This window comes from Neopsephotus bourkii, unplaced genomic scaffold, assembly GCF_033783945.1.
Source record: "Neopsephotus bourkii isolate Nb327-2 ecotype Australia unplaced genomic scaffold, CSIRO-AGI_Nbou_v1 NB_107, whole genome shotgun sequence".
Classification (NCBI taxonomy): domain Eukaryota; kingdom Metazoa; phylum Chordata; class Aves; order Psittaciformes; family Psittacidae; genus Neopsephotus; species Neopsephotus bourkii.
The window spans coordinates 16,775,404-16,789,135 of record NW_026900624.1 but is presented as its reverse complement, the minus strand read 5'-3'; the positions used below and the strand labels follow the sequence as shown (position 1 = coordinate 16,789,135).

The following is a 13,732-nucleotide window of genomic DNA, read 5'->3' as shown; positions in this document are numbered from 1 at the left end:
CTGGGGCAGGGCCCAGCCTGAGCCCCCACTGTTTTGAGCCCATGCATGTGCACCATCTCGCTCCCCCCTACTTGCACACCTCCTTTGCAATCCTGTTCCATGCTCCCACCTCCCTACCTCCTGCTGGTCGCCCTGATGATGGCTTTGCTGCACTCAGGGCAGCCAACCCAAGCTGTTAACCCTGCTCCAGCACTCAAGTCCTCACTGGAGAGCAGCCATACAGATGTCTCTCACCGCTCAGCTCAGCAGCCTCCCTCACTGCAATACACACACTTGTCCTTGTGTGCACACAAGGGCTCTGCGCTTCTTGCCTCCTCTCTGCCTCCCTCTCCTCTCTGTCTCTTCCAGGTCCCCCCCATTGTCCATCTCCCTCTCCACTGGCTTCAAAGCCAAGCTCAGCAGCAGACTGTGGTTTGCATGACACAGGGATGCAGGAAGGCAGGAGGCTCGGATGATGGCACATGGGAAACAAACAATGCAGCACCCACTGATTGCAGGCACCATGTTAATACCACATTCCCAGGCAAAGCCTCCAGCTCCTTATTTCTTCAGGCCTCCCAACGAAGGGCTGAGGTACAGTTCTGTGCAGCACAGCCCAGAAAGCAGAGGGTGTTTTGCTGGGTGGGATGCAGCAGCAGATGCCACTTTTCAAGGATGCAGGTCCCACACCGGGCTTGCTGACCCACCCCAGACCCTGTACACTGCTCTGCCAGGCTTCCTCCTGGGTCTTGAGCCATCACCCTCTACACCATGTACAGGGATAGGTGTGGGATCCCTGTATCTTACCCATTGTAGCTCAAAGCAGGGCACTGTCTATCCCATCCAGTTTCCATACGCACCCCCCAAAACCACTTCCAGCGGTAGGTCTCTGCCCACCCCCCACTTCTTCCACCCTTACCAGGCTGCCTCATTGCAGCCCTGAACCTGCTCCCCTTCCCAGTGATGCCCAGCCCCTATCCACACCATTTCCACCCTGATCCATGACTCAGTTCCCTCTACCCTTTCCCCGCTGGCATCCCTCTGCCCTTGCTTGCTGATGCTCCAGCTTGGACCGAGTCCACTGGGGCTAATGGAAACAGGGTCTGAACCTGCTGTCGGGTGCCTCGATGCCCCGGTCCCGCATGGGTGGTAATTACCTGCCTGTGCTGGCAGGTGAGGGAAAAAGCAGCCCTGTCCAGGGGCTTCGGCGAGAAACAGCAATGACCACAGCTGATCCCACTTCATTCCGGAGGTTTATTTCTCCATTTCAGGGATTACCCCTCAGCTCCCTGGCCCTGAGGCTGAGGTGTCCCTGGCCCGGTGATAGAGGTGTCCTCCTGCACCCCCTCAGCGGCAGGAGCACTTGCAGGCGGCCACAACCGGGTACGGGATCTGCCTCCATGCGCAGCGCGGGGGCCCGGGGTGCTGCACGGCCCAGCAGTGCCAGGCCAGCAGCTTGATGTGTGTGAGCTGTGCGGGCCGGCAGCCCATGCCGGGGGGCCAGGAGCAGCTGCGGGGCCCGGTCTCGCAGGCAGTGTGGCGCACCCAGCGCGGCCAGAACACAGCTCCCAGGTGAACCCACGTGGAGGTGAGGCGGCAGGCAGCCTGCTCCACCAGCCACTGCCGCAGGCTGCGGGACACGGCGCTCCGCAGCTCAGGGGACAGCGCCGGGCCGGGGGGCAGCAGCGCGGGCAGCTCCAGCCCCTCCGCCTCTCGCCACAGCTTGCGGCGGTAGCGCCCGGCTCCCCCCGCCAGGTCCCGCCTCTGGGTCTCCAGGGTGTCCTCGACGGCGCTGCTGTTGCGGCGGCGCGGCTCGGCGGTGGCCATCCAGAACGGGTCGAAGGCTGAGCCCAGCAGCCGGCGCAGGTGCCCGGCCCGCAGGTGCCGCGGCTTGGGGTAGTAGTGGTAGTCCTCAGGTGAGAGCGAGAGGCTGTATGGCCGCACCGGGGCCGAGGGGCGGCCGCGCAGGATGTGGGCACTGGGGTCAGCGGTGCCCGACGGCGGCAGCGGCGGCTCCTGGGGTTCATCCGGAGGTGGCGGCGGGTCCGGGATGCTCGGCTGTGGGAGCAGGAAGAGGAGGAGGAGGAGGAAGAGGCAGCGCTGGTGTGCTCCGTCCATGGCGAGCGGCACTGCGACAGGCTGTGCTGCAGGATGCACTCCACCGCAGCCCCTGCGTTATCCTGAGACATGGCCTTCCCCTTTTCCCTGGTTACAGTGGCTGATAGCGAGCCGGCAGGGACACCTCGCTCCTCCAGACGGAGGGGCAGGCGGGGAGGAGAGGTCACGCTGTTCCTCTTGCTAGCAGAGGGATGCCATCAACAGGGACATGGGGCTGCTGGGGAGGAGAAAGGGTCAGTGCCTCCTGCTCCATCATTTGAAAAGACTTCCCAGTGAAGGGAAGCTGGTGGCCTTCAGGTCTTGCTGGAGAAGGACCACCAAGCCCTTGCCCTCAGCACACCTAGAAGTTCGCAGGGCACAGGTCCATTGGGGGCATAGACACGATGGCAGGGCAGGAGGTGGTGGGGCATTGTGCCTCTCAGCACATCAGCAAGCACATGTGCTGTCGTAGGGCTCAACCTCTGGAGATGGCCCCCCTGGAGGGCTTCTCCTCTCTCCTCACACTGCAGTGTCTGGGCAATGCTGGTGGATGGCAGAGCTGGGCTGGATGGAAGCCAAAGCCTGCTTTCCCCTCCTTCCCCAGGTCAGGCACTGTGGGAGAAAATTGGTCTCCTCTGTGCTGTGCTACTAACAATGAATTAGTAACAGCTAGTCATAGCAATTAATGCTCGTGTTCCAGAGGGTTTGAACCCATATCCCAAGGACGAGGTGATACTCATGTTCCCAGAGGTGCTGGGCAACATGTCCTGAACACCCAGCACCGAGGGGGGCCTGCAAGGCTTGCCGGGGCCCATGGGACCCTGCTCCCCTCCATCCTGCCTCTCATACCAGAGAGCATCAGACTTTTCCTGCACTGTCCCCTCCCCGGTGGAGCAGAGAGCAGCTGAGCCTGCGGAAGGCTGGGCAGAGAGGAGTTAACTCCAAACCCAACCTCAGGGAGAAGGAAAAAAACACTCAACAGAGATCAATGGACCAGCAGCGAGAGCAGAGGGGGGGAGACAGAGAGAGGGAAGGCGCTCCAGCAGGTTAGACACGCGTGCGGGAGCCGGGAGAGGAGAGCGCAGAGCCGGCGGCGGGCAGGGGGACGGCGCTGCCGGGACAAACTCTCTGCATCCTCCCCGCCACCGCTGCTGGGCTGGACTGGAGCTTCCCCCAGCGAGCTGCGAAGCTGCAGGCCCTTCCTCTCAGAGGTGAGTGCCAGCTCCCCAGAACGAGAGGTGCGCTCCGGCTCCATGAGGGGGGACACAACGCAAGGTGCGTGCACAGAGGGGGGTCGGGGTCCTCTGCTTGGGCAAGGAGACACCACGGGGCCGGCTGGAGGAGATAGGTAGTTACCAGTAGGACAGTGGGGACTGCAGAGCCAAAGAGGTAGGGCCAATCTTTTGGTGTGAAGGAGACGTAGCTGGGAAAGAGAAATGGTGGGAGCCAAGGGATGGGAGAGCATGGGGTGAAGGAGCTTGTGTGGTCCAAAAGAGAGTTAACTGCATGTCAACAGTGCTAGATAATGGTGTCTTTCCCTCTTGGCTGCTGCTCAGCCAAGGACAATTTGTTCTAATGATAGCACAACATGGCTTGCTAGGAGGTAGGCTGTCGGAGCTCTCAGTCTGAGCACGGTGTTAGGGCTGGAGGAAGTTTTGCAGCAAACCACAGTATCTTGAGCTGCAGTAATTGTTCATCGGTGCGGTTGATTGTTGCTCCTTCACAATGATCACCACATTGCGTTTCAGGCGGCTCCAGGGTCTCCCTCCCCGACCCCATCCTCTCCTAGCTGCCACCATCCAACCTGAGACCACACCTCAGCATCAGGAAAAGGTGCCCTTATCTGCTTCTCCTCTGCGAAACACAAGTACTGAGCAGGGAATGAGGAGCAGCCAGCTCCAGGGTGGAGGTGGTCCCAGTTTAAGGAGCTTCTTTGGGGTTGGGAGTGTGATGGGGTGCTGCTGCTGCAGGGTGTCATACAGGCATCAGGTCCCTGCTGCTGGAGGTGGCACAGCCCTGGGGTGAGTGTGCCAGGACCGTTCACTGCCCACAGCAGCCTTCTTCCCCATGGCATGTGGAACAGCAGCAGGGATTCAGATTTGCCAAAGCAAACAATCCCAAAAGGTTTAGCAGCTTTGGGATTATAGGACAAATGTAGGGGAGGCTGTGGGAGCAAGAAGATGCTGTGATGATGGTGTCTGGGCGGAGAAAAGGACTTCAGCTCCACTCAAACCAGGCAGATATGGGCTGACTGATCCCAACAGCATCTACTGGAGACATCACGAGGATCCTGGTGTCATAATTTAACCAGCTGATTGGGATTGGCATCTCTGGGAGAAATGTGGACTTCAAACAAAGGCTGGTGGCCACGGTGGTCAGCAATGACAGGCACCCACATGCTTATGCCCGTGTATAGGTGCTGTGTCTCCCTTTCTCCTTGCACAGGTCAGATGGGCAGATGCCAGGGGGATGGAACACCTCTTCCAACAGTCCAGAGCTGCAAGCAGCCGGGATTATTGTGCCTGTCATCTTCTCCCTCATCTTCCTCCTGGGTACCGTGGGGAATGGGCTGGTACTGGCCGTGCTGCTGCGCAACGGCCAAGTCATTAACACCACCAACCTCTTCATCCTTAACCTGGCCATGGCTGACCTGTGCTTCATCATCTGCTGCGTCCCCTTCCAGGCCACCATTTACACCCTGGATGGGTGGCTTTTTGGGGCCTTTGCCTGCAAGGCTGTGCATTTCCTGATCTACCTCACCATGTATGCCAGCAGCTTCACCCTGGCTGCTGTCTCCATTGACAGGTAAGTGTCCCTTTCCCTGTGAATCCCTCAGCTCAGGGATAATGTGTTTGCCACCCCTAAGCTAAAGGGTGGGAGAAAGGCTAGTCCTTACCCTGCTGAATGTCCTGTAAAAGGCACATAGGGTGTCCCCAAGAGGCAGGGCCAGCAGCGCCAGCATCCCCAGCTCCCCATGTCCTCTCTCAGCACCAAGCCAGCTTCTTGGCTTGGTTACGCAGCTCTCACTTGGGAAGAAGTGCAAGCACATACTTAGGTTTAGTGTCCACTATGTAAAACTAAAACAACAAAAGCCCCAGGGCAGCAACACACCACAGGAGAAACAAAGAGGCTCTGGGTCCTGCTCCTATCCTTCTTTTCCCTGATTCAAGAGGCATGCTGTGTGACCTTCCCAAGCTAGCACAGCAGAGCGTGTGATGGAGATCCCACACCTGCTGGTGGGATGACCCCGATCTCTATTCACCTACTAAGAGGCGGGGAGAGGGGAAGATGGGTAAAGATGCACAGCTCCACAGGGCAGGAGTGTTACCTCATGTCACCCTTGTTGTGTTTGTGCCACTTCTCCTTCCCCTCCTCGGCAGGTACCTGGCCATCCGCTATCCACTGAAGTCCCGAGACCTCCGCACCTCCCGAAACGCAGGGGCGGCCATTGTAGCCATCTGGTCACTGTCGCTGCTCTTTGCGGGGCCTTACCTCAGTTACTACCAGATTGTCCATTACCACGGGGTGCCCATCTGTGTCCCCATCTGGGAGGACCAGCGCCGGAAGATTCTGGACATCCTCACGTTTGTCTTTGGATACCTTCTGCCCGTGACCGTTGTGAGCCTGGCATACGCCAGGACCATCAAGTTCCTGTGGACCTCCGTAGATCCCATAGAAAGGATCTCAGATTCCCGGAAGGCCAAGCGTAAGGTCACCAAGATGATTGTGGCTGTGGCCATCCTGTTCTGCCTCTGCTGGCTGCCCCACCACCTGGTCATCCTGTGCTTCTGGTTTGGCCACTTCCCCTTCAACCGAGCCACTTACGTTTGCCGCCTGGCTTCCCACTGTCTTTCCTATGCCAACTCCTGCCTCAACCCCATTGTCTATGCCCTCATCTCCAAGCATTTCCGCAAGCGTTTCAAGCACGTCTTCACCTGCCTCTTCCTCCAGAACAAGACCAGGAAGAAGAAGAAGAAGAGATTTGGAAAGAAAGTCCATGTGGTTAACGCGGGCAAAGGTTTCAGCAGCAGCACCAGAGGTTTCTATGGAGCCAACAATGAAGCGGCCCAGGTCCCAGAGGAGAACACCAGGAAGAGGGACCCTGAAGGTGCCAGTCATACCAGAGCATGGACTCACCAGCTACAAGATACTGTGTTCTCTGCTCAGAAGGAGCTACTGGAAGAGGAAAGCTTGGCAACAGCTGCCCATCCCCTAGCTGTGACCCCCAGGAGGAGCTCAGGAGTTTCTGACTGTTCACTACAGATGAACAAAGTGAAGAAACCCGTTTTCCAGCCAGTGAGTAGCCACTCCATTCTCAAACAGGCAGAGGGGAAGGCACGCAGCACTGAAAGATCCTATGGCAATGGTTAACCTGTTGTCCCTACTCACCTTCGCTCACAGGCCCAACGTGCATAGGAATGGCACAATCCATACGTACAGATGCAGAATGGAGGGACATGTTAATGTGGCACCTGGGTGGCATTCCTGCAACAGGTTTTAAGGCCTCCATTCCCCAACTTCCTAACTTGCTAATTTCGTGCAGCACCTTGGAACTCTAAGAGGGAGGCAACCAAAATGAAAACATCCTGGTAGGAAATCCAGGCTGTTAAAGGCACATCAGAGCATGGGTGGGAAGGATGGAGACAGTGCATGGGGACCTGAGTGTTAATAGGGTAGCTGCCAGCCTCTATCCTGGCAGCCCCAAGCAGGGACATGCTGTCCCCTGCCCACACCCCCTTCTTTTCCCATGGGCAACCCTTGTCTATCTCCATCCCATTCCCTAGTCGCTGCATCCAGATCAAAGGACCTTTGCCACACTGGCTGATGTACAAGGAAGTCAGCCATCTGTGCCAACAGCTCAGTGATGCAAACTCTGCAGCAGTCATTAGTCATACTCAAATGCTTTATGCCACAGCCGGTAAAGGATGGAAAGGCTTCTGTGCTGACACCTCTGTGTGCCTCCCCTTTGCACATGTGGCTTCTCTGAAGTTCAAGGAGGAGCAGACCATCTGTCCAGCCTCTTCTCTCCACCCTGCCCCACTAGAAATAGTCGCTGGAGGACGCTTCTGTCTCCTAGAGCTCTGTCCCACATGGCTTTAGCTCTTGCAAGCCCATCCTGCAGGACACCCTCCCAGTTCACAGTGCTACTTGCAGTTCAGACGTATTTCCTTCCTAAACAAACCAAGTAACTCCCCCTTTCCCTACATTGCTCCATCTGATCTGCCCCTCTGCTTACTTTCTGTTTGCTTTTTGCAGGTTCCTGAGGGACTGCTGCCTCCGCTTTGATCTTTGCTTGCTACTCGGAGCTTCATCCCTTCCTTCTGGGGCTGAAGGACCTGTTGCTCTCTGAGCAGTAAGGTTATTCAGTGATGTTAGCCCTATGTGTGTGGCCAGACAACTTCCTTCCATGTGATGATGACGACTGTGAGAGAAACAATGGCCGTCACCAAAGCAGAAGGTAGTGGCCAGGCTGCAAAAAGAGCCTTGGAGCCAGGGGACAGTTGTGGTGAGGCAAAGGAGAAAGAAACAGGCCCGTAACACCCATGTGCACTTAGTTCTTGTCTCCTTAGCACCCCTTTCTATCTGAAGGTGCTGGAATTTCTCCCCTGCTTGACCTTAATAAACCCTGGTAATTTCCTCCTCCTGCCACATTTGCTGTGTGCTGGATACAAACTCTGCCTGGCACGGGGCACTGCAGGTTGGGTTCTAGGTGGTGGAGGCTGTGTGAGCTGTCTGACCACAGTCTGGTGGTCCCAGCTTAGTAGCAGGGCAGCGTTTATTGTGTTTTACTTCACAGGCACTGCAGATGTATATGGAAGAAGAAAAGCTGAGGGTTGTAATACCTATGTCTCAAAAACATAAGCAAAAGTGTTCAAGAGAAAGTCATAGGAGAGGAAAACAGCAGAAAGAGGGGAAAGGATGGATGGTGAGATGACGGGGTGGGGGTAACATAAACGAGAAATGTGTGGGGCTGGGAGGAGCCATCCAGAGGGACAGAAAGCAGTGGTGGGAAAGCAGAGCAAAGCGAGGGGCTAGAAGCAGAGGGCAGAAGGGAGGACAAAGGGGCATGAGGAAGGTGGGAAGCAGTGTGCTGGCAGAGCACCTGAGTTTTGGCAAAAGCCTTCTCCTCGCCCTCTGTTGTCATTCTGCTCCAGAGCTGTGGTGAGCATCACTTGGCTGTGGTGGACCATAGTCCCAAGACAGCTTTCTCCAGCATTTCTCTCCATCATCAGGCTGCCAAAGAAGCCAGAAAAGCACCACCCAAGCAAGGCCTTTGATCAGTGTAGCGAGGGAGCCGGTGGGATTTGCACTGCTGCAATGTTGAGGTCCAGGCGTGTGGCTGCCTTCATGCAGCTCCCATTTGGTCACTTTGTCATGACATGAGTGGTGAGGGGAGGGCAACCAAGTAGGATACTCGGCTTCCCCAGTGTCCCAAGCCTATGTGCCGCAGGTCACTGCAGCCACCTCTGTGGGACGAGACAGCTTCGCCATGGGGACCCAAGCGGTGTGATGCCACTTGGCTTGTGGGTGCAAGCAGAACAGATCCTTGCCATGTTTGAGCCTCAGTCCTGTGGCCTGAGAGCTTTCTGATGATGTCGTAGGACAAGAGCAGGAAGAAGGCCTAGAAAGGGGACAAAGATCACCTGAGAGACAGTGAGGGACAAAAAGAACTGCTTTCGTTGGACCTGGTTCCAAGGGAACAGCCCATGGAAGGTCATCCATGGTGAGAGGTGAGCGAGATAGATACCTGTTAGCATCACGCTTTCTGACCATGTCTCAGGGGCTTTGTTTTCTTATGGGAGAGGCCAGGATCATCAGGCCCACACCTCATCCCCACTGAGACGGGTTTCTGTTGGCAGTGAAAGGGATGAGCTCACTCACACAGACCCATTACACCAAGCTCAAGTCCCGCAGAGTTCCTCAGCCACCTCCTCCACAATGCTGCAGCAGCTCAGACGCCTCAGCCACAAATCATCAGACCTGCCACCATCCCGCCTCAATATTTACAGATTTTACATGACTGCAAAAACCCTCTTTTTCCTTAATTACATATGGCATTTAATTAGTGCTGTGTGGCTCCTGAGTGTGAACTCTTCATGCGGAGGCAGATCTGCACCTACGATGCCCTGAACATCAGGCAGCAAGGAGCTTGCAGAGCTGTGATATGCATGAGCAGAGCCATGAGCCCCCTTATTTCTCTTCTCTTTCCGTCCCCTGCTCCTGATTGTGTAATATTCCCATGTTGCTTTGTCCTGCTCACTCTTAAAATTCCCAGGTGACATGGTATTTCTAATCTTTGCTGAAGCTGCTGCATGCCTTGCTAGAGCTCAGCAATAACGACACTCCTTTCCCATGCAGAGGCCAGCTAAAGCGCTGCGCTGGGAATGATCTTTTTTTTCCATTCAAGTGTTCAATGTTGCTCTCTGCACTCTGTGACTCCCTCACCTCCTAGCCTTGTTTCTGAGGGTAGATTTAGATTAGACATTAGGAAGAAGTCATTCACTCTGAGGGTGGTGAGGCCCTGGAACAAGCTGCCCAGAGAAGCTGTGGCTGCCCCATCCCTGGCAGTTTTCAAGGCCAGGTTGGATGGGGCTTGGAGCAACCTGCTCTAGTGGAAGGTGTCCCTGCCCGTGGCAGGGGGTTGGAACTGGATGAGCTTTAAGGCCCATTCCAAGACAAACCAGTTCTATGGTGTCTCCAGCTCCTTTCCTCCATGCTGGCTGTTGCTCCCCTGTGGCCAGTGTCTTTCGGAAGCAACTGCCTATCTTTCTGGGAATGGGTAGTCCTGCAGCCACCCTTTGCATGCAATGCTGTGGCTGGTGGCCAGCTCTCATGGCCTCAAGCAGCCTCTGGGTAACACAAATGTGTATCCCTCATGTCTGTGCATGAGGACTCACTTAAGAGACCAAAGCATTGAAGAGAGAAGGGAACAGCAGTCAGGAGCAGTGATGCCAGCACAGTCAGACACTGCCTGTTCTTGCCCACAAGCAGCCAGGCTGTTGCTCCTTCTAATCCTGCTCCTCCTGGTCCCAGCTTGCAAAGAGAGCAGATCGGGTTGGGACTGACCGTTGCACACTGGGGCAAAGCCTACCTTAATACATCAGGACAGAGAGAAGATCTGGGGGAAGGCACTGAAGCACTGCAAACATTTGCCATCACTGGCTCCCATCTCTAACCTCTGGTTGGTGCTAAGCCCCAGTGTTGGGGAGCATGTGGGTGGGAAGGGCAGACGCCGAGCCTGGGTTGTGGAGGCTCCAGAGTCAGGAGGGAATTCCTGTCTGCCCAGTAACAGCACACAGGCTGTAACCGGTTTCTCAGCTCAAAAGCAGAGGTGAAGAAAAGGTGCCATGTCCTCGACAGAGACAGGTTTAATTAAAGCCGAAAAGAGCTTGATTGCTGCTTTCCACGCAACCTCCTCTCCAGACCAATTAACATGCTGGCAGTCTCCGCTCCCAGCTTCTCACCTTAATTAATGACTCCTTGCTTGCATTTTCTTTCCAGCTTGTCATCACTTGGCCTGACCAGCTCGGCTTTAATCCTGCAGAGGCTGTTTTGCCACACTGGCTGAGCACAGCCATGGCGCGTCCCTCTGCAGAGACAGGGTCTGGGGAAGACGGGAAGCTGTCTGAAACCCTGTCAGAGCAACAGGCTCAAGTGCTGCTTGTGTGGCCCGTTGTGCTCATGGGAACGGGACCTTGTACAGAGCCACTCTGCAAGCAGTCAGGACAGCCCTACAAAGGCAGCTCGCAAGCAGAGAAGTAACAGTGTGATGGGTGGTCAGGGCATGTAGTACTGTTAACTATAGGGAATTCCAGTTATATGCTTTTGAGTTTAGCTGCTGGTTCTTAATCCATGACCAGCCTTAGCAGGTTGCCAGCTAATTATTTTAACTCTTCCAACAATCATGTGCTCTCTTCCCCTCTCAGAGCTTGCACAGAAAAACAGAGGAATGCTATTTGCCATATCACCTTTACCAGCTTCTAATCAAAACTGCTGTCTCTTCCACCTTGTCACCCCATCACCCTAAGCTGCCCAAGGCTGCTCTCCAATGCTGGCCAGGCACAGTGCATGAGGAAGGCATCTTTCTACAGGTACCTTTCTGTAATGGAAACGTCCTGGTTTTGGCTGGGATATCATTAACTTTCTCCCCAGTAGCTGGTACAGTGCTGTGTTTTGGCTTTAGTCTGAGAACAATGCTGATAACACACAGATGTTTTAGCTGTTGTTAAGAAGTGCTTGCCTCGATTAAAGACTTGTATGTCTCTCATGCCCTGCCAGTGAGGAGGGGCACGAGAAGTTGGCAGGGAGCACAGCCAGGACAGCTGGCCTGAATATCCAAAGGGATATTCCATATCATAGAGTATCATGCACAGTATATAAACTGTGGGATTTGGCAGGAAGGAATTGATTGCTGCTTGAGGATGGGAAAGTGGTGAGCAATTGTACTGTGCATCACTTGTGTTTGTTGGGTTTTATTCTTCTATTTCTTCCTTTTCATTACAATTATTATTATTATATTTTACCTTATTTCAATTATTAAACTGTTTTTGTCTCAACGGGTTTTACCTTTTCCTGATTCTCCTCCTCATCCCACCGCAGGGAGGGAGTGAGCAACCAGCCGCATGGTACTTAAGTGCCGACTGGGGTTAAACCATGACAAGGAGAAGAGATCTGTCTCGCTCACAGAATGAGTGGAGAAAGCAGATGAAAGGGTGGGAGGTTTCCCAGGGATGCTTCACGAATCTTCTTTAGCAGCACCAACAATTGAAAAGATCGATTTGGATTCTGCTAGAAAAGCAAAGGTGGAGGAAGTCACAGGGTTGAGATGTTGGTTCGATACCTTGGAGTTTAATTATTTCAGCTGCTGAAGAGCTGAACAGGTTCCTGGTGTTTGCACATGCTGCAGTGTGTGTGCCTTGTGTTTGCTTGTGTGGGTGAGTGGCCACTTCAGCAAAAGGTCTTTTGCTTAGTAACATCCATGCAGCCTTGCTGGGAGGCTTTCTTTGGGGCTGTTGCTGTAGGTCCCTCGTGAGACACAAGTAGGTTTTCAGCCTTCGCTTCCTTGCGTGAGCCAGACCCTCAACCTGGCTGCTTTTGGTTGTATCTTACAGTACAGAAGAGCTGCAGCTGGGGATTAAGTATGTCACTGCAGAACCGTGCTCTGAGAGAGGGGGAAATGGAGTGTATTTGCAGGTTGGGTAGTGGTGAGGGGAAAGCAAGGCCTTGGGTTAAGTCCTGGTTGACATCATGGCCCTGAGGAGGGGGATCACTACTGTTCAGGAATGGACCCGGAAGGTGTGTTTGATGGTGTAGCACAAGGAAAATGAGGAGGTTGGACTAAGTTCAATGGCAAAATAAAGAGCAGAAGGAAACCTGTGCTGTAGTTTCCATTCCCCATTACTGCAGCAGATGCCTCTGGGAGATGCAGAAAGCTGTCACCAACCTCACAGCTATGGGTTGTGTAGGGAAATCTGTGTTCCAGGGTGCAAGGCCAGGCAGGAGAGCTGCTGGGAGAGGCTGAAGACTCTTGGCTAGGAGCGGCAGAAAGAAGGACAGTGCCAGTGGACAGCTCTCAGCACAGCATGAAGAAAACACGTACTCCTCCTCCCCTGAATCTTTTCCCTTCTTTCCCTCCCCAGCCCCTACCCCATTTTCTAGGCACAGCTGCTGAGCATGGCAGGGTAGTCAAGACTTTCACATGACCAGCTGACACAAAGAAGCCTAAAACTTTTCCCAGTCCAGTGCCAAACACATGACATGGTTCCCAGCAGCCCAGTGCTTCATCCCTGAGTCAGGAAAGCAGAACTGACTGTGGAAATCCATAGAATGATTCCTACATGATGCATTTTTCCCCCCACTGAAAACCAGATACCCTTTTCTCTTTCTTGCCTGGTGTTATCACTAAAGCAGTGCCAAAATTTCCTACAAGCCTACTAGTTTTATTTGCCTCAGCTCGTTGTGCCTGTTGCCCATGGACAGAGCAGTGCTCCAAAAGAAGCTAAGCAATTGCTCCTGGTTGGCTGCAGAGCCCCCACCTTTCCCCTCTGAGCATCAGGAGCAGCTATGAAAATCTCCAGCACCAGGCAAGACAAAGGCCTGAAAAGCCATGGACGGTAATATCAAGTGTGCTGAGGCTGAAAGCTTTGTTCCGAGTCCCAGTGAAGTGTATTCCTGGATCTGAGGAAAGCTTCCACGCTCTGCCTCATTAACAGACAACATCAGCAACTAAGGTAACTGCAGCAGTAAAGAGCATTTCATCTGCCTGCTCTTTTGGCACCCTAATGGTCTCCTCAGCAACAAGGTTGTTGAGTGCAGAAGCGTTGACAGCCAGGGGTATGTGGACACCAAGACTAGGCTGTGAAGACAGGAAGAAACAAGACAAGTAAAGAATGGACATTAAGGTCAACTGTTCCTCACACAGGGCCCATCCTGGAAATTCTCTGCCTGCCCAGATGGCCCTCCATGGCCCCCACTCCCTTGCTGTCTCTTCACAGCACAGCCATTTTACTTGGCACAGGGCAAGGCATGAGTCCAGCCACCTTCTCTCCACCAGCTCCACACATTTGCAAGAGGGCAGACTGGGCCAGGCTGCTTTTCCTCTTTGCAAAATACTGCCATCTTCCAGCTTGAAGTAATCCTACTGAGATTCTCTTTC

The 13,732-nt window shown here is 54.4% G+C and overlaps 2 protein-coding genes across 3 annotated transcripts; one reads left to right on the top strand and one right to left on the bottom strand.

The window, feature by feature from the left end:
* Positions 1 to 1,302: 1,302 nt before the first annotated feature.
* Positions 1,303 to 2,342, bottom strand: LOC133217896 (noggin-like). The gene has a single exon (XM_061363719.1). It carries the CDS (start codon positions 2,095 to 2,097, stop codon positions 1,327 to 1,329), a length of 771 nt encoding a protein of 256 aa, XP_061219703.1. The 5' UTR covers positions 2,098 to 2,342; the 3' UTR covers positions 1,303 to 1,326.
* Positions 2,343 to 3,172: 830 nt separating this feature from the next.
* On the top strand, positions 3,173 to 7,460 carry GALR3 (galanin receptor 3). Of its 2 annotated transcripts, XM_061363701.1 has the most exons (5): positions 3,173 to 3,287; positions 3,825 to 3,909; positions 4,522 to 4,881; positions 5,457 to 6,372; positions 7,333 to 7,460. In XM_061363701.1, the coding sequence occupies exons 3-5, from the start codon at positions 4,535 to 4,537 to the stop codon at positions 7,360 to 7,362; spliced, it is 1,293 nt and encodes a 430-aa protein (XP_061219685.1). In that variant the 5' UTR covers positions 3,173 to 3,287; positions 3,825 to 3,909; positions 4,522 to 4,534; the 3' UTR covers positions 7,363 to 7,460. The 2 variants fall into 2 exon arrangements, with proteins under 2 accessions (XP_061219685.1, XP_061219688.1); XM_061363704.1 differs by lacking the exon at positions 3,825 to 3,909.
* Positions 7,461 to 13,732: the final 6,272 nt, after the last annotated feature.

Excerpts from the sequence above, each read along its gene's own strand:
- GALR3 (XM_061363704.1), top strand. The coding sequence starts at position 4,535 with ATGCCAGGGGGATGGAACACCTCTTCCAACAGTCCAGAGCTGCAAGCA. Across the intron at positions 4,882-5,456 it reads GCTGCTGTCTCCATTGACAG|GTACCTGGCCATCCGCTATC; the intron begins GTAAGTGTCCCT and ends CCTCCTCGGCAG. Across the intron at positions 6,373-7,332 it reads AGAAACCCGTTTTCCAGCCA|GTTCCTGAGGGACTGCTGCC; the intron begins GTGAGTAGCCAC and ends TGCTTTTTGCAG.
- LOC133217896 (XM_061363719.1), bottom strand. The coding sequence starts at position 2,097 with ATGGACGGAGCACACCAGCGCTGCCTCTTCCTCCTCCTCCTCCTCTTC.